This window comes from Macrotis lagotis, chromosome 5 (genome assembly GCF_037893015.1).
Source record: "Macrotis lagotis isolate mMagLag1 chromosome 5, bilby.v1.9.chrom.fasta, whole genome shotgun sequence".
Taxonomy (NCBI): domain Eukaryota; kingdom Metazoa; phylum Chordata; class Mammalia; order Peramelemorphia; family Peramelidae; genus Macrotis; species Macrotis lagotis.
In genome coordinates this window covers 8,286,120-8,306,203 of record NC_133662.1, presented here as the reverse complement: position 1 = coordinate 8,306,203, position 20,084 = coordinate 8,286,120, and the positions used below count along the sequence as shown (strand labels likewise).

General features: G+C 38.2%; 1 protein-coding gene across 6 annotated transcripts; it reads left to right on the top strand.

Annotated features, from left to right (window-relative positions):
- The first annotated feature begins 8,148 nt into the window (after window positions 1-8,148).
- On the top strand, window positions 8,149-19,367 carry CYP21A2 (cytochrome P450 family 21 subfamily A member 2). Of its 6 annotated transcripts, XM_074236651.1 has the most exons (12): window positions 8,149-9,541; window positions 11,016-11,142; window positions 15,340-15,441; window positions 15,540-15,629; window positions 15,857-16,008; window positions 16,195-16,290; window positions 16,473-16,574; window positions 16,746-16,832; window positions 18,100-18,294; window positions 18,423-18,601; window positions 18,710-18,813; window positions 19,066-19,367. In XM_074236651.1, the coding sequence occupies exons 2-12, from the start codon at window positions 11,064-11,066 to the stop codon at window positions 19,338-19,340; spliced, it is 1,461 nt and encodes a 486-aa protein (XP_074092752.1). In that variant the 5' UTR covers window positions 8,149-9,541; window positions 11,016-11,063; the 3' UTR covers window positions 19,341-19,367. The 6 variants fall into 6 exon arrangements, with proteins under 6 accessions (XP_074092752.1, XP_074092754.1, XP_074092751.1 ...); XM_074236653.1 differs by lacking the exon at window positions 15,340-15,441; XM_074236652.1 differs by lacking the exon at window positions 8,149-9,541 and having other exon boundaries at window positions 10,301-11,142.
- Window positions 19,368-20,084: the final 717 nt, after the last annotated feature.

Genomic DNA, 20,084 nt, shown 5'->3' with positions numbered 1-20,084 from the left:
GAACTCAGGTGCTCCTGACTCCAGGGCTTGTGCTCTATCTACTGCTCCACCTAGCTGCCCCTCTCTGCCCCATTTTGCTTGAATTGCTCCCTATCCTGTCTTCTTCCCACTTTGATCTACTCTCCTATTATTCTTTATTCCTTCCCTTTCCTCTCCCTTATAATCTATACTTCCCCTGACCCTGGCTCTCATTTTTCCTCTGGCTCTCTCTTTCTCTCTGGCATCCCACCTCTTGCTTTGTCCTGTCTGCAAAATGAATGATCTTTTCATTATACCATACTACTTCAATGGCAAAAACAAAGTCTGTATAACCCTAACTACATGCCTCCTTATCCATCCTTAGTTTCTATCACAGAGGCAATGTAGCAAAGTGGGCAGAGTTCTGGACTTAGGAATTACAAGGATATATAAATGCCTACCTTGACACTTAGTAGCTATAAACAACTCACAACCTCTCTGAGCCTCAGTTTCTCTATCTATTTCATATTATTATAAAGTTCAGGTGAGACCATTTATGTCAATTTTTAATTGACAAATTAAAATTTTTTTTTTTTAGTATCTGAGGCCGGATTTGAACCCAGGTACTCCTGACTCTAGGGCCGGTGCTCTATCCACTGCACCACCTAGCCGCCCCCAACAAATTTAAATTTTTAATCAATTTTTAAATTTTTAATCAATTATTTCCTCAATATTTAGAACTTATGACTCAACAGTGAATTGAATTATATTATATGTACCAATGGGAGATGTGAGAAAGGACAAAGCAAGACATGGGATGCTAGAGAGAAAGAGAGAACCAGAACCTTCACCCAGGGCTAGGGGAAGCATAGGCCAATTAAAAAAAAATTTAATAGATATTTTATTTTATTTTTCCAGTTATATGCATTGGGAGTTTTTCAACATTCATCCATTTGTAAATTTACAAGTTACACATTTTTCTACCATCCCTTCCCTCTCCATAACCCTTGGTGGTGAACAGTCTGGTAAAAGTTATATATGTACATTTCTGGGGTTGGCTAGGTGGTGCAGTGGATAAAGCACTGGCCTTGGAGTCAGGAGTACCTGGGTTCAAATCCAGTCTTAGACACTTAATAATTACCTAGCTGTGTGGCCTTGGGCAAGCCACTTAACCCCATTTGCCTTGCAAAAACCTAAAATATATATATATATATATAATATATATATATGTACATTTCTGTTTAGCCTATTTACATATTAATCATTTTGTTTAAAAGGAATTAGGATTAAGGGGGAAAAAGAATTTTTAAAAAAAGTGAACAAATATATATTCCAGTTCTGTGGTATTTCTTAAAAGTTTTTTTCCTCTTGATATAGATGGCATTGTCCACACATCTCCCAAAGTTGTCCTTGATCTCTGAATTGCTGAGAGAAGCTGCATCCATCATAGTTGATCAACTCACTGTTGTTGTTGATGTGTATAATGTTCTTTTTTTTTCTTTTTTCTTTTTTTAGTTTTTGCAAGGCAATGGGGTAAGTGGCTTGCCCAAGGCCATACAGCTAGGTAATTATTAAGTGTCTGAGGTCGGATTTGAACTCCTGACTCCAAGGCCAGTGCTCTATCCACTGCACCACCTAGCCACCCCAGAAGCATAGATCTTAAGGGAGAGGGAAGGGATTGAACTTGAGAATTAAATGGTCTTGAATGATCTAAGGTCTAACAGAACTAAAAGAAGAGCTTTGAACTGGGAGATACCTAGCTTCTTAGATAATTTAGCAAGGGAAGTCTTAAGCATCCCATTAGCTTTTTAAACTATTTCTGATGACTGGGAGTGATAGGGACAACGCAGGTGCTGAGATGAAAGCAGATTAGTAAATAAAGCTCCTGTGAAATGGGTACCCTCTGTCATGATGTTGTTTTTTTAGAAATTCCCCATAATGGAATGATTTTTTTCCTAAGAGAATTTTTGCTACCCCAGAGGTTTGTGGCAATATGACACACCCACCAGGAAAACATGCAGACCATAATCAAAGTATATTTATAACCAAGGGCAGGTGGCAGTTGAATGAAGTTGATCTTCCAGGTTTCAAAATATGCATCTGGGAGAGGAAACTGACCACCAGCTGATTTTAGTGGTTTGGATTCATTGTACTTGGGGCTGGTGGAACACATCTCATGGCAATCCTGTGAAAACTTCCCTATCAACATTTTCAAGTAAGCTCTACTAGCTTGTCAGATCCCCAATGGCTGAATGAATGACTGCACATCATCAAAGGGAGGGTTAAGTTCTTAATGGAGTGGACTGGCTCAAAGGTAGTATCCAAAATTAGACTCCCTCCTTCTGTAGGAATTGTTGACCTTTGTCTCCTGTTGTAATTCAGTTCCAGCCTGCCTGAATATCACTCAGGGTCTGTCCTCCAGTGTGGCCAGGGTACCTGGCAGCATTTGCACTGAATCCTTTTCCTCCTGTTCCTTCAAGGACTCTTGGGCCACCCTGACAAGAGGGTCCCTTTTCTGTTGCATTGGGACAGCTTTATGTCATGCCTTCTATCTACTCCAGCTTTTACACTTTGGGATTTCTGAAGGATTTGATCATTCTGGGCATCCTGAGCTATGTCTAAGAATCTATAGATGATTCTTTATTCCTTTTTTAACTGGCACATTTTCCAGCTTTTTTGAGGTGTTTGTGAAGAATTTGGTCTCCTCTAGTTCTTAACATGACATCATTTCCCCTAAGACTAGACTTAACCAAGAAATAACACTTTTATAGTTTAAAAGGCTAGATTTAGGGATTGTGCCATACAGGAAGGTCTCCGTTTATAACTAGAAAAGTTGGTCTCAGGAACCACTTTCTTAGTGTAACACATACTTATTCATTGTCTTCTGGGCCCATTAATATTCTCTTGCCTATTTGAATGATTTTTTTTATGAAATCATATTTTATAGGCATAAATGACCTTAGATTCATTAGTTCTAAGTACCTTATTTTAGAGATGAGGAAACAGGAACTCAAAGAGATTAAATGTTCTATCCAGGGTCCCATAGCTTTAAGTATCTGAGGCAATATTTAAGTTCAGGTTTTCCTTATTTCATATCCAGCACTCTGTACACTATGCCCCACTGCCTCTTATTATTTCTACCCCTGGTGATGATAATGAAGATGAGGAAAAGGAGAATTTAGTAAAATGAATGCTTACAGTATTCCTGAAGACCCTTTCATCTTCATGTGTCAGTCCACAGAATTTGGGAGTTGGCAAGAAAGTTGCTTCTAGTTCTACCCTCCAGAATCAAACAGAACCAGTCTAAACTCTATTCCCTTAAAATACTTGAATACAGTTATCTCCTTAACCTTCTTTTCTCTGTGCTAACTAGACGAGTTTTTTTTTCAACTGATTCTCATATGTCATTGGATTCAAGGCCTCCTGCTTTGTACACCCGAACTCATCAATTTCCTTAAATTGTTGTGTCCAGAAGTGAACATAGTATATCAAGTGAAACTTGACAAGGTCACAGTTCAGTGGCACTATCTATCACATCTCTATTCCTGGAAATTGTACCCCTCTTAATGTATTCTAAGACTGCATTAGCTTTTTTTTTTTTTCTGCAAGGCAATGGGGTTAAGTGACTTGCCCAAGGTTCCACAGCTAAGTAATTATTAAGTGTCTGAGGCTGGATTTGAACTCAGGTACTCCTGACTCCAGGGCTGGTGCTCTATCCACTGCACCACCTAGCTACCCCTTGCAGTAGCTTTTTTGGTTGTCATCATAGAATTTTTAATGTATCTCTATAGAAAACTTGTGTGTGTTTATTCAGTGTCTATTGGCTCTGGGCATTTTCTCTGGTTGTATCCTTTGCTTGGAATGTTCTTCCTTCTCATTTCTGCCTACTGACTTCCCTCACTTCCTTCAATCCCAGAAAAATCCCATCTTTTACTGGAAACCTTTCTCAATCCCTTTTCATTCTAGTTCCTCCTCTCTTAATTATTTCCTATTTATCCTGTATATAGCTTGAGATATATATATATATATATATATATATATATATATATATATACACATATATATGTATATATATATTTGTTTGTATATTTTCTCTCTCATTAGATAATAAGCTCCTTAGAACTGTTTTTTGTCTTATATCCTCAGTCTAGTTCCTGGCAAATAATAGTGTGGGTAGCTAAGAAAAATTTGACAAACTTCTCTATAAATTTGAAATATGAGACCTTTATCAGAGAAACTGTATAAAATCCCCCCCCCCCAATTTATTACTATCCATCTAATCTTGGTCGTATTTGTCTAAAACCTTTTAAATTTAATGTAATCAAAATTATCCACTTCAAAGTCACAATGTTCTGTTTCACTTCTCCTAAGTCTGATAGGCAATATGTTCCATAGTCTTCTAACTGACTTATCATATCTCCCTTTATGTATCCATTTTAACTCTTATCTTGCATGCTTTATTACTTGTATGCTATACCTAGTTTCTACCAGTTTGCTTTTCAGTCTCAAAAGCTTACATTTTTACATTTGTCAAACACAAAGTTTCTACAATCATTTACTACTATATATTGTATGTTATGTAGTTTTACCTTTCTATTTTTTTTTTTTTAGGTTTTTGCAAGGCAAATGGGGTTAAGTGGCTTGCCCAAGGCCACACAGCTAGGCAATTATTAAGTGTCTGAGGTTGAATTTGAACTCAGGTACTCCTGACTCCAGGGCCGGTGCTTTATCCACTGTGCCACCTAGCTGTCCCTACCTTTCTATTTCTTAACCAGTAGCAGATAGTTTTGATAATTACTATACCTTGTAAAACAATTTAAATCTGGTATGGCTAAACCTCCTTCCTTTACATATTTTTCTTAATTATTAACTTTATTTTAAGGCAATGGGGTTAAGTGACTTGCCCAAAGTCACATAACTAGGCAATTATTAAGTGTTTGAGGCTGAATTTGAATTCAGGTCCTCTTGAATTCAGGCTGGTGCTCTATCCACTGTGCCACCTATTTACCCCCCTTTTAGATTTTTTCCCATTAATTCCTTTAATTTTCTTGATTTTTTCTTCTTCCAAATGAATTTTGTTATTATTTCATCCCTTCATTTTTTTTTTTTTTAGATTTTTGCAAGGCAAATGGGGTTAAGTGGCTTGCCCAAAGCCACACAGCTAGGTAATTATTAAGTGTCTGAGGGCAGATTTGAACTCAGGTATTCCTGACTCCAGGGCCGGTGCTCTATCCACTGTGCCACCTAGTTGCTCCCTCATCCCTTCATTCTTTAGGACAGCTTTATTTAGTATTATCCAAGTCTTGAAATTTTTTTTCATAGTTCCCTATTGCAATTTTATTTTATCATAATCTATAAAGAATATCTGGGCAGCTAGGTGGTATAGTGGATAAAGCCTGGAGACAGGAAAACCTGAGTTCAAATCTGGATTCACATATTAACTAGCTGTGTGACCCTGGGCAGATCAACTTAACTTGTTTGCCTTAGTTCCTCATCTGTAAAATGAACTTGAGAAGGAAATAGCAAACCACTCCAGTATCTTTGAAAGAAAATCCCAAAGGAAATCTCAAAGAGTCAGACAAAACTGAAAAACAATTTAAAAAATAACTTGCCTTTTGTCATTTGTTTTCTTTATGTCATAAGCCCTTGACCAATTTTTGTAAAGTTACTGTGCAGTGCTGAAAAATTGATATACTCATTAAAAATCTGTAACTATCAGATTGTCATATCTAATTTTTATATATTCAAATTTCTAATTTGTTTTTCTGATGTATTTATCTAAAACTAAAAAAAGCACATTCAAATCCCCAATAAGCATTATTTATCTGTCTAATTCTTTCTGTTATCTATTTCACATTTCTTTTAAATACATAGATGTATAAAAGAGATGGTACCCTGAATGGGAAAACTCTTGGGGTCAGTAGTCATGACAGTGCCTGGACTGGGGACAAGCTAGTCACAGACAACTGAGACACTAAATCCTACCAAAACTCTTAAATCCAGACCCATGTGGAGAAGTGAAGCCAGTAGCAGGAACCCAGAAAATCTAGTTTAATATCAAACAGGACTGATGATCCCATTTAAGAATGCAGAAGAGGAGGGAGGAAGAAACCTGGCCTTGACACAAATTCCAAATCAGGAACTTGAGACAAGAAATGTCTTAGAAAAGGGAAGAAAACATTGAACTTTTATAAAGATATATTGTGGGTCAGAAGTATCCTAGGAGGAAAACCTAGAATAGGTATTAACCTATTAGAAGAAGAACATAACACTGTAACAACTACAAGCAAAGCCTCTGCAGAAAAAAAAAAAACAGTTTGACTAAAAGTAGTACAAAGTTTTTTTGAAAAAAAATTAATTTCTTTGAAGGAAAAAATTGGAAGGAAAATAAATAGTCTAGGAGAGATGGTTAAAAAAATCTCCACAACATTATCCAAGTACTGGGGACTCCTTAAAAATTAGAATGAACTTAATAGAACTCAGTTATTCCATGAGATGAGAAATATTAAATCAAAATAAAAATATTGAAAAAACAGAAGAAAATATAAATTATCAGCTATGAAAAAATATATTAAAAAGAGACAATTGAATTATCAAACTCCCTGAAAACCATGACCAGAAAAGTACCTGGATATTATGGTGTTCTTAAATGAATAATATTCTAATTTGTTCTAAGCAGAGACAAAAGTGAAAATAGAACTAACCAGTCACCTCCTGAAAGAAAACCAAAAAAATGTCAAAATGTAGAACTTTCAGTTAGAAGAAAAAAAACACTATAAGCATTTAGAAGAATTCAAGTCAAGGAACCATAATCAGGATCATACAAGACCTGGCATCTATACTATAATGAAAAAAATCTTAATACATGATATTCCAAAAGACAAAAGGTAAAAGTTTACAACTTACCCTATAGGACTAAGGGTGATCCTAAGCATAGGGACAGGAATGCTAGCACTTTCATTGTAATTTACAGTCTTAGAGAGTTTATGTAGAGCACTGAGATTAAATGACATCCTGAGTCTCACAATATGGTCAGAGACAGAACCTAGGTCTTCCTGGTTCTGAAACCAGATCTCAATTGCTACTCATGCATTAACAGTCTTTCAAGCATTCATAATGAAACCATCAGACCTGAGTAGAAATTTTGAAATTTAATAAGGATCAAGAGAAACTTAGAACAATTGGACAGGGGTTAAAGAAGGATGAAGTATTTACATTCTAATAAAGCAAGGGAATAAACATTTACTGAATATGTAGTATGTGCTGTGCTTTATAATTATTATCTCATTTGATTTCTCACAACAACCTGGAGAGGTAGATACTATTATTTTTATTTTATATTTGAGGAAATAGAAGTGGACAGAAGTAACTTGTCCAGGGTCTCATAACTACTAAGAATCTGAGATCATATTTCAACTCAGATCTTTTTGACTTTAGGCTCAGAGTTCTTTTTTTTTTAGGTTTTTTTTAATTTTTTTTTTAGGTTTTTGCAAGGCAAATGGGGTTAAGTGGCTTGCCCAAGGCCACACAGCTAAGTAATTATTAAGTGTCTGAGCTGGATTAGAACCCAGGTACTTTTGACTCCAGGGCCAGTGCTCTATGCACTGTGCCACCTAGCTGCCTCTAGGCTCAGAGTTCTATCCCTTAGGCCCACTAGCTGTCACTTAAATGGGAGAAGGGACAAGGGTCCCTTCATAATCCTAATGACTTCAAGCATTACATATAAAGTTAAATACATTGTTACTTCTCCTATCACCTTCCTTAAAATGATATACTAGGGAGAGAGAGAGAGAGAGAGAGAGAGAGAGAGAGAGAGTTTAGCTTTTTATACCAGGTAAATGATAATTCTGTGTTACATTCCAGTAAAGTCTGATCTGGTTTATGTATTGTTTTTCACAATGTATGTAGGGACAAACTTGCAATTTAGGTTATTTGTAACTGAACATGCCATCCTTTCACTATGAAGGTAAACATATGGCTTGCTAGAGAATGTATATATACATATTTATACTAGTTTCCTCCCAGAACCTAGGCTAATATATATGCATAAATTCCAGGGAAAGCTGACACCTCTTAAAGTAAAAGCTCTATCAACTTTCCAAAACACAACTTAAAGTTATTTCCCTCAGGTAAAAATAAATTTAGAAATAAAAAATTTTCTGTTGCTTCCCAACAGAATTATTACTATTATTACTTTGTCTTCATAGCCAATTTTCTGGCTGTCCCTTTTTTTCCTTATACCTGTAAATTGCTGAGATCTTTCTGTTTCCAAAATTATGGTAACGTTCTTCTTAGTCCAAATAAAGTATTGTTTTCCTCTTGGTAACTTCCTATTTTCTTTTTTCCCATCTATTGTCTTCTCCCCTTAACTCATGATCCTGTTTATTCTGAACTTTTCAAACACACACACACACACACACACACACACACACACACACACACACACACACACAAACACACACGAGGACATTAAACACTCACTAGCATTGCAAAAATGTCAAAGGTTAATTTAACCAGCTTAGCCTTCAGAAAACCGATGTCAGTACTTTTTCTCTGAATGTGCCTTCAAAAGGCTCTGAGCTTTGGCCATGAGCTTTTCCTTGACATCTTCTAGTGACCCCTGCTCACTAGTTAACTCCAAAGCTTCTGACTCTCTTAAAAGCTTTTTTTGGTATCTGGGGCCTGGCTGTAGCCACTCTTGCCTTTTGATCCATTGTGGATCAAAGTTAACTCAACAATCCTATCTTGGTCTAGAATCAGTGGAAAAATGCTTCAAGGTCCAGAAGCACGTGTCCAAAGTGAGCAATTTAGTTCCTGTTGTCACATGGTTTTAAATTCAAGAAGTCCTGACAATTATGTTGATCTATCTACTAATAGGAATCAGAAAAACACTTGTCACATTTCCTTTTCTCATGACTGTATTGTGAAAGTTCTAACCAGAGAAAAAGTCATTATCTCTTTTTTCATCAAAAAAAAAAATCTCAGAGGCAGCTAGGTGGCACAATGGATAGAGCACCGGCCCTGGAGTCAGGAGTACCTGAGTTCAAATCTGACCTCAGACACTTAATAATTGCCTAGCTGTGTGGCCTTGGGCAAGCCACTTAACCTCATTGCCTTGCAAAAACCTAAAAAAAAAACAAAAAAAACCAATATCTCAGGGTTTCTGGGAAAGGAAAGGGAACAGATATTTATTAAGATCCTACCATGTACCAGGTGCTAAATGCTTTACAAATATTATCTCACTTGATCCAAAAAAATACTTTTATGTCAAGAAAGACATAAAGAATGTATAGGACATAGGAAAAGGCATAGAGATTCATTTTCCATTTTCCCTTCAAATTAGGACTTGATTGGCACCAGTTCCTGACTGAGCTTGTTGATCTGAAATTAGACTGTAGAGGTGGGTCATGCCTCAAAGAAGGTGATGAAGGTATTTGGCAGAGGAGAATGTTAAAGTCCAGAAGCACCTTGGGCTTTACTAACATGATTTTGAGAAGAGATACCAGAAGGGGTTCTCACAACCTACCTGCAAGAATTTAACTCTCCTCTAGGAACGCTGAAGGAAAAACAGCAGCACTTATAGGTAGGTTTAACATAACTAAGGTTTGCAAAACACTTTACATATGTTATCTTACTGATCTTCACAATAGCACTGCGAGGTAGGGACTTTTTGTTTTCTCTGTTGTACAGGTGAGGAAACTGAATTGCCCAGGATCACAGAATTAATTTCCAAGACAAGTTTTAGACTCAGGCTATTTGGACCTGATGTGTCTGTCTACTTGTTACCTAACTGTCATCCATTGATACTATATCCTGAATGAATCCTGAAAGGAAGATCAAAAAATTCTGGTTTTACATTCATTATCCCATTTAACCAATCACTGCCCTAGAATGTCCTTTTAAATTTCTGATACAGAAAATTTGGTTTTCCTCTTTTTTAATAAATGAACTAATATTTAAATTTTATTATTTTTAAAAATTAAATTTTAGTTTTAATTATCAATTTAATATTTTTCTTTTAATTTCATTAATCTTGTTTGGTGTTCAGCATTTCTATACTGATGTTTAGTTTGAGGTTTTTGATTGTTGCTTTTCAGTTTTTTTCAGTTGAATGTCCAATTTAAGTAATTTTCTTTCCTTTGTTGATGGAAATGTGTTAGATAAAATTTCCCTTTAGCATTTTTTTGGTTTCATCTTAAAAGTTTTGGTGTATTCTCTAATTTTTGATGAAATTATCTCATATCAATGATTTATTTTTTGATTCACATATTCATTCAGATTAAATTATTTAATCTTTTAAGTATAAATTTAATTTTCACATGCCCTTTATTGACTATAATTTTATTGTAGTCAATAAAACATGTGTTTAATTCTTCTGCTTTTCTACATTTGTTTGTGAGGTTTTAATGCCCAAGTATATAGTCAGTTTATGCTGTATACAAGTAAGATGATGTATATATTTTCACTCAATAATTGTCAGTCTTGTATCATACCTAACAATTGTATAATTCTAGGCAAGTCCTTAATTTATTTCTCTTTTACCTTTTTTAGGTTAGATTTGTCTTTCTAAAACTTTATAGAATCATCTTTCTCAATGTACACTAAAGTCCCCAAACATGTAGTTTTGCTATGTATTTCTATGTACAATTATTTCATTTATTTTCTTTAGTAGAATCCTTCTCTTCCTTCAAGATTCAGTCTAAGTAATAACTTTTTACATGATACCTTTCCTGATTAAGTGAAAGTGAGTGTACCATCTCACTAATTGTCCTATTTTTTTTGTTGTATTATTGAGAGCAGATATTGTTTTGAATGAAATTTCTTTTTATGTCTCCTCCTGCTGAGTTTTGTTGACTGTATATAGAAAAGCTTCTCATTTTTATGATTATTTAATATCTTGTTACTTTAGTAATATTATTAATGTGAATTTTAATATATTTAATAAAAAAAGAGAGGGGAATCTAGTTAAATCATTGTTGAGAGGCAACCCCACTAAAGGTGGCTGATAAAGTTCCTCCTCTCATGTTATTAGTTCAAAATTTTTCTTGACTCTTCAGCTGTTGGAGCCATTGTCACTTAGAAGCCTCTCAGGGTGGTGGCTTGAGATGGTTCCTGGAAGCTTCAAGCTGATTGCAGATACTCAAAGTCCAAAACTCTCTGCAAAGCTTGCATGGGAGAAAAAAGGTAAACAGTTTGGGGTACTGATGGTGCAGACCATTACATTTCTTCTTCTTTTTTAATCCATTCATCAATCAATTAATATTGATTAGGCACTCACATGTGCCAGATATTGTACTGGGAATAAAAAAAGAAGTAAAAGTCAATCCCTGCCTTCAAGTAGCTCACAATCTAATGGGAAAGATAACAAGCAAACATATATGTACAAACAAGCTATATACAGAAAGACAAGGAAGTAACTAACAGAGAGATGATACTAGAATTAAGAGGAGTTGGGAAAGGCTTCCTGTAAAGATGGATTTTAGTTGAGACTTGAAGGAAGCTAGGGAGATCAATGGGTGGAATTGAGGAGGGAGAACATTCTAGACATGGGGGACAGCCAGAGAAAATGTCCAGAAGTCAAGAAATGGAGTTTCTTGTTTATGGAACAGCTAGAAAGCCAGTATCACTGGATCACAGAATATATGTTGGGAAGTAAGGTGCAAGAAGACTGGAAAAATAGGAGGAGACTAGGTTATGAAGGGCTTTGAATGTTGTCATAGAGAGCCACTAGAGCTTATTGAGTAGGGAGGGGGACATGATCAGACTGAAGCTTTAGGAAAGTCACTGGTGATGATTTGAGAATTATCAGCATAGAAATGGTAATTAAATCTACAGGATCTGATGAGCTCACCAATTGAAGTAATAAAGAAAGAAAAGAGAAGAGAGCTCAGGACAGAATCCCAAGGGCCATCTTAGAGGACATGATCTGAATAAAAATCCAAAAAAGGAGACTGAAAAAGAAATTTGTGGGAAGAGAACTAACAGAGTACCCAGAAAGAAAAGAGTATCAAGGAGAGGTATTCAGAGAGAGGTCAAGGAGAAAGAATTGAGAGAAGACTGGATTTGGCAACTAAGTTTATTAATAAAAGAATAGGTGAAATGATAAGATAAGGAGGAGTGAGGAAAGAAAGAGACCTTTTTAAGGAGTTCAACAACTTAGGGCAGAAAAAATATAGAATTATTATTTACAGGACTGGAATGCTTTTTCAGGTTTGGATGGACATGCTACATTTATAGGCAATGGAGAATGAGCCAGTAGATAGGGAGTGTCTGAAAATAAGTGATAGGGTAGGAATGACAGAGGGGACATTTTATTAGAGGAAAGAGTTTGGAAAGGGATTGTTTGATCAGGTAGAGGGGTTAGCCTTGGTAAGGAGGAAAGACACCCATCATGTGCAACAGAGGTAAAGGAGTAGAGAGTGGCAGAAGACATCTGAGTGATAAGAAATGAGTAAGAGGGAGCTCCTGGTGAACCTCATTTTTTTTCTGTAAAAAAATAAGTCAAGAGTCTCAGCTGAGACAGTGGGGAAGAGAAGGCATAGGAAGTTTGAAGAGAGATGAAAAGGTTTGGAAGAGGCACAGGAAAAGCCTAGCAGCTTTGAGTAGACCCATTTATAGTAGACCCATTCAGAAATGGTGTTTTATTTTCTCTTATTTCAATCAGCAGCATGTGTGCCAAAGAAAAGGTGGCCCTCCCCCAAAGGGAGGAGTGAGCCAAGACTGGGACAGGGAGGGCATAATTAGCAAAATTATAAAGAAGCTAGGGATTCAAGAGAGGAGAATAATGTAGAATTAAGTTATTTCACCAAAGGTTCAAGATGGGAAAAAGATAGGGGAGTGGCTGATTTTCTCTGAGAGAATTGAGGGGTCAAGGGATTGGAAGTTGTAGCATGGATACAGAGGATGGTTTTGTAAGGGAAAGCAGCTGAAGAGGTTAAAAAGTCATTAGATTATGGTTAGAAAAAGGGATTTCAGTATTCTTGAACATGGAGTCATGGAGTGGCATATTTGTAGGTGATGGCAAGATCAAGGATATGATCACTGGAGTTATTTTTAAGATTTTACTTTTATTCTCATTTTTCAATTGTTAGTCTTTTCCTTACATTTGCCATATTTGTGTGTGTGTGTGTGTGTGTGTCCAGACATTGGCTGGGATTTCTCAGGGAAATAAGTCTCTTAATACTAGCCTTTAGGGAAGAGCACTCATTTGTCGCTTAAAACTACCAGCTAGGGTGTTTTTGTTTTCCCCAGGTTTTCTTTTGTATAGCTAGCTCCACAGTTGCAAGCCTCAAATTTAAGAAGTCTACTAGGGGTCTATAGGAAACAGACTTTCTAGCATATAACTCCATCTCCAATTCTATAGGACATAAAGGTGTACTGTCACAGTCTCCCCGATAATCCTTTTATTCTCTATTATTTCAGGTGTACAATATCAAAGGCTACTTCCTAAAATGCCTAAAAGATGGAGAGGCAAGATGCTACAATACATGCTTTTCCTGCTAATGTCTTTTTTTTTTCCAGGAAGGAAAAAAAGAATAACCTGCAGGTTCTTTTTTTGGTTTTGTTTTTAGGATTTTTGTGGCTTGCCCAAGGCCACACAGCTAGATAATTATTGAGTGTCTGAGGCTGGATTTGAACTCAGGTACTTCTGACTGCAGGGCCAGTGCTCTATCCACTGCACCACCTAGCTGCTCCTAACCTGCGGGTTCTAAGAAGAATTCTATTTGTTTTCATTAACCTATAAATAAGATAGTCCATTCTTTAAGCCTTGAGAATTAGTGGCAGTACTTGGGGTTCTGTCATATAGGAAGCTTTATGACTATTTTGGGGGGGGGGTTTCTATAAGCCAAAGAATCCAGAATTCTCCTAAATATTCAGGAGGAGAGCTCTGATGGAAGATTGATTTTGGACATGACAGTGGAAAGTCTGAATTCTATTCTTAGATTTAATCACTAAATGACCCTACTTAATCTCACTGAGTCTGAGGTCCCTCATCTAGAAAACTAAGGGTAATAATATTTGACCAGCTTATTTTACAAGATTACTTAGAGAAAGCTGTAAATCTCTGAATAGCTGTTTTATTTTTATTCCTGCCCTTATCCAAGTTTGGGGAGTGACCAGGTGACCTCCATATTTTGGGTAGGGATTATATGTAATTATTAGTTTGTGTTAGGAATGTATGAAACAAAAACTGTGATGTGTAGTGGGGAGAAGGGTGAATTCTAGAAAATGTCTGAACAAAAAAGAAGTTGATATTCAGTTAAGTGAGGGGTTGGACTAGATAATCTTGTAGTGCTGACATCCTGAGTGTGAATAAGTATTCTGTGATTTAACCTTCCTCCCTCTCTTTCTTTTTTCTCTTTCTTTCTTTTTCTTTAATTCTTCTTCATTTTCTTTCTTCCTTCTTTCTCTCTCTCTTCTTCCTTTTCTTCTCTCTCTTTTTTCTTTCCTTCCTTTTCTCTCTCCTTTTTCTCCTTTCTTCTCTTCTCTTTCTTTCTTTCTTTCTTTCTTTCCTTCTTTTTTTCCTTCTTTCTTCCTATCTTTTTTTTTATTTCTTTCCCCCTTTCTCTTTCCTTCATGTTTGGAACCTCCCTTAGAATAAAGGACAAAATGGGAATAGAAAACTGAGAGAAAGGAGGGAAGTGACATTTCTTAATCCTTTCATAGGGCCAAGCTAGGTCACTATAATTATTTAGTGTTCAGTTTCTTTGAATTGTTATTTCTGCATTTTAATTTCCTTTCATGTCTATTATTTCCCAAGTCAACCTTAGGAGTTAGATAGGATCCCTTTAATTTTCCCCTATTTGAAATATTAGCAAATTATATTTCTTTGTATTGACTATGCCACTTGGGGATAATTATATATAAGAACATCTCTGCCATGTTTGAGGGGTCTGGAAGTAGGCAGAGAAAGTAAAAGAGGGAAATTCTGGAGATGTTAGGGGTACTTATTTCTCTCTGTAAACCTGTTTGAGATTATGCAAGTTGAACTGACAATGCAAACTAGAAGGCTGGGTTCAAGGACCCTGTGTTCTATTCTTGATTGATGGCCTTCCAAGGCTAAAGACTTGAGACTGGTTACATTGCTGGGAATTGTTTGACATTGAAGTGCAAAATGGGGAATGATATTGAGGGCTTTGGTTGGGAAGGGAGGGAATACAAACTCAGTTTCAAAGACACTTCAAGGTCAGGTGGATGGATGATACCTAATAGGAGGAAGGAAGGAAGTCTGGTGGAGGTTATATTTGCCTCTTGCCTCCCTCTCTTCTTTGCCTTCCTGTGCTATGCTGCTTTCTGTGATCCTGCTGCTGGTCCTGCTAGCTGCCTTAGGGTGGCTATGGATGCAGGTGAGTGTCTCACCCCATCATTTCCCACCTCTAGTCCCTGGCTTTCTCCATCTCATTCAAGCTGATCTCCCAATTCATTTGCTGAGTCTTGCACAAAAATATGGGCCACTCTATCGTCTACATCTTGGGATACAAGGTAAGAAGAGAGTCTTCTGTTTGGACAGTCCCCCAGGTCTGTTTCCCCAGAACCCAAGAAACTTTTCTTTGAAACTATCCTTCTTTCCTCTCCTTTAGAGGTAGTGGTGCTGAACTCCAAGAAGGCAATTGAGGAGGCCTTCATCAAGAAATGGATGGATTTTCCAGGGAGACCCCAAACATTCACTAGTGAGGGAAAAGACTATTGTATTCCTTATTGTGTAGTAAGGATTGGGGGAATGGGGTAAAATTGCTAAGGAAATTCCAGTTTGGGAAAAAGTGGTAGAGCTGATGATTAGCATTTGTATATTTACTCTCAAGGAAGCAGTAGCCTGCTTGAGGCAGGAAAAAAACTTGAGACTAGGTTCTAGACTCCTGGATTCAGTTTATAAGTTCAATCCTCTCTGTCTCTCCAGGCCAACTGGTAAGTGAGAATGATCAGGACCTGTCTCTGGGGGATTACACACCACTTTGGAAGGCCCAAAGGAAGCTGGCCCGTTCTGCTCTTGTGTATGTCCAGAATAACATGGAGCCTCTCATGGGGCAGATGGTACAGGACTTATGTAAGGTAAGAAAACTGGTAGCTGCTTAGGCTGAGCTCCAGGCCATCATGCTGTCCTCCAGGCCATCATGCTGTCCTCCATCTAAATCTCTATCTTTATATACAGATTGTATTTCTCCCATGTCAATCCTTTGCTTGTTGCAATAGTAAGGGGGTTTCCTCTAACTTTCTTAATTCCCCTTCATTCCCCAGGGGCTCCTTGATCAGGCTGGCTCTCCTGTGAGCATATCTGAGGAGTTTTCCATGTTCACTTGTAGCATCATCTGCTTCCTCAGTTTTGGGGAAAAGGTTAGTTACTCAGTCCTGTACCCTTCCTCAACCATCCTATGATCATTTCCTATTAATCCTATCTTCCTACTTCTGTCCCTTCTCCAAATCATTCTCCTTTCCACTTCTCTTTGCCATCCTCCTGATCCTACCAGAGGGATCAGAGAGAGTCTGGGCAAAGGATTTCCCCTCCTTTTTGACAGAGAGAATCTTCAGTTCAGGAAATTAACAGCTTAATCAAGGAATTGATGAAAACCTGGGACTCTTGGCAAGTCCAGTTCTTGAACATCATACCCTTTCTCAGGGTAAGGTAGTTGGAACACAGAACCCAGGGATCTGGGGATGGGATGGATAGGGGCTGAGAGGGATGTCTTGAGCAGAAGGATACAATATATGGGTCTTAGAAGGTTGCACTAAATTCCTTCTCAGGGGTGAGAAGGGAGCAGGAGGAGCTCACAACTACTTCTTTTCTCCAGTTTTTCCCCAACCCTGGTCTCAGGAAGCTGAGACAGATGATAAAGAAACGGGACAGGATTGTGCAGAAGCAGTTGAGATGGCACAAGGTAAAGGAATTATATTCTATGCAGTTGCTACCTTGGCATGAATTCCTCCCCTTACTGATTGCCAAACAGGTTTCTATCCTCTCTTCTTCCCATCTTTCTTCTTGAGTTGAGCTTATGAAGAAATAGTCCTTCTGGGGTAGCTAGGTGGCAAAGTGGACAGAGGACCTGAATTCAAATCTGGCTATGTGTCCATGGGCAAATCACTTAACCCCATTGTCTTGCAAAAATAAAAAAAAAATGACCCTTCCTTAACATTTTTTGAGAACTGTATGTAGTCATAATATATTTATTTAATGAAGTCCTAGGATGTGACTAGGAGAGCAGGAGATATACTGATGTTGTCAAGAATACAGAGGCATTGTGGTCCCAGGAAATTCTTCCCATAAAATTGGAAGGAGGAGTTAGAGGAGCTTGGTTTGGGGGAATAAAGAGGGGAGCACTGGTGCAACATGGGATAATAGGCCTGATCTGCTGTAGACCATCTACCCTTGGGAAGTCACCACTTCCCTGGACTACATACAATTTTCTCATATGTAGGAGTTAGATAAGGTTATGATCCCTTTCTACCTTAAATAATATTATAATACTCCCAGAAATAAAAATTACTGATACCACAGAAAGCCAAGACATAAGGCTCCCAACATGGTCATTTTAAGGTAGGGATCTTAGAATAGTATCCCTGGGCTCTGTAATTCAATCTTGAAGTAAAATCTTTTAGGGTATATATTTTTATATACCTGTTATATCATAGAGCTAGGACTTTAGAGGCTAGTTATTTCAATTATTTCATTTTATAGTTGGGGAAACCTCTAGGGGCCTTTGGAAGTTAAATGGCTTGTCCAAAGTCACATAGGTCATTTCTAGAGCCATTTTTTCCCCTACTGTACCACATTGTCTCTCTTTTCCCTAAACGGCTAATACTCTTCCATACCTGAGTGAGTAAAAAAAAGCGTGTGATGGGGGCCAGAACAAAAGGTGAGATAACTTTTGGTGATGACAGCTAAATGAGTGGGCAGAAAAGCTGCTCCCTCAGTGTCATTAAGCTAGTCAGCAAGTTAGTTGTAGAGCTGGGATTCAACCCCATGAGAAGAGAAAATTTAAGTTAAGAATCATTAGGATCCCAGAAAACAAGAAAGAAACTAAAACTCTTTTGTAGAGAGTGGTGCTTATAATGTGCCTTATTCGTCCACCTTCACCAGGGGAGATTTTGCTTCACCAGAAGTCACTCTCCCCAAAATGACTTTCTTACTCTTTGCCTTCCCCCCAGGAGACAATGGTAGAAGGACAGATTCGGGATTTGACTGATTACATGCTACAAAAGCTAAGGGAGCAAGGAGAGGGGCCAAGTCAACTTTCTGAGGGACATGTGCACATGACCTTGGTGGACGTCTTCATTGGGGGCATGGAGACCATAGCATCCACCCTCACCTGGGCTGTGGCCTTCCTGCTTCATCACCCAGAGGTGTGGACCCAGGGGACTGGACTGTCAAGGCTTAGGGAGGGGAATAAAAGACACCAACTGGGGAGGACCTGGGGAAGATGTAGGTTAGGACTAAGCAAGAAAAGAACTCCAGAACTCTCCTCCCTTAGATACAGAAGAGGTTGCAAGAAGAATTGGATCAAGAACTAGGGCCAGGTTTTTCAGGAAGCTCTCCCAAGTATCGAGACAGAGCTCGGTTCCCCTTGCTCAATGCTACTATTACTGAGGTGCTCCGGCTGAGACCTGTAGCCCCTTTGGCCCTTCCACACACCACCAAACAATCCAGCAAGTAATTAATGCATATGCTGAGCTTCTTGGGAGGGGTGGGAAGGAGTGTGTGGGAAGAGTTATCTGTGTCATAGGTTTCCCTGTTCATAATTCTTTTGTCTTTCCTCAGCATATGTGGCTTTGACATCCCTAAGAACACTATTGTTATCCCCAACATCTATGGTGCTCATCATGATGACAGTGTCTGGGAGCAGTCTTGTGAATTCCGGCCTGGTACAGGGGCCCAAGGAAGGGAGTGGGACTGTGTGGGTAGAGAGCTAGGATCTGAATGAGGGTGGAGGGCAATGCTAGATCCTAAGAGTGGTTCTAAGTTGCTGCCCAATGTCTTGGTCCTTCAGTGGAGTTGTCTTCAGAGAGTGGGATAAGGAATGGGATGGGGTCTGCAAGGTCAAGACTGAGGAGCCAGAGGTTTGGTGCCTGTGAACCAGGTCTGCCTCCATCTCAAAGTTCTATTTTCCTTCCTAGATCGTTTCTTGGAGCCAGAACTGAGCTCACCTGGGATCCCATTCAGCTGTGGGGCCAGGGTATGCCTGGGGGAAGCCCTTGCTCGCTTAGAGCTCTTCCTGATCCTGGCCCACCTGCTCCATGCTTTCACACTGCTGCCTATGAATGAGAGCAGTGATGCCCTGCCTTCTCTGAAACCTACCTTTGGGATAGTTTCAAAGGCCCAAGACTTTCAGGTGCGACTGCTGCCCAGGGAAGCCAGGGTTGGAGTAATAACCTCTGGCTCTCCACTATAAAGTACACCCATAAAGTGTCTAAATTCAGGCCTTGAACCACTATTTCTCCTTTATTGCCTTTGTACACGGCCCCCCCTCTCTTTCCCCTCCTGCCCCTTGTTAAAAAAAAAGTGCTTTGCAATTGACTGGAATTATTTTTTTTCCCTGAGATTTGGAAGCAATTTGTTTTGTTTTGGGGATAGGGAATGGGAATGTTAAGGATGTATTTGCTATTGAGGATTTTTATAAATGCAAGTGCCAACCTTTGCCCCTGTACCAAAGAGCTGGTATTAACCTATTAGAATTCTAATACAGTCTTTATCAGCATTCTTATGTAGAATACAAAGAGGAAAACTATAATTCCTTAAAACTGAGGTAAAGATCTCTCTCTTCCCTTCTTTCTCTTGGAAGTAATCCCTGACTTAAGCTATTTACATGCAAGAAAAAATTTCTTAGGCAATTACAGTCAAGAAAAACTCTCAGGAAGATGTTTCTCGGTTTTCAAAATTAAGAGAAGGTTCAGCTCAACCCAGTTTTTGTATAACTCCAGCTCTTGTGTATAATAGATTCCACATCATAATCTGAATAGGCTGACCCATTTCTTCATCTCCATACAAAGCCTTCACCCTAACATTCAGTCAATCGCTTCTTATTTATCAAAAAAACCCCAAAAAACAACAACAAAAACCACAATCCTGGAAGCATTTCTAATATCTATGATCTAAGATGGTGTTTTGAGCTGTCTCCCCATTCCCAATAGTTGAG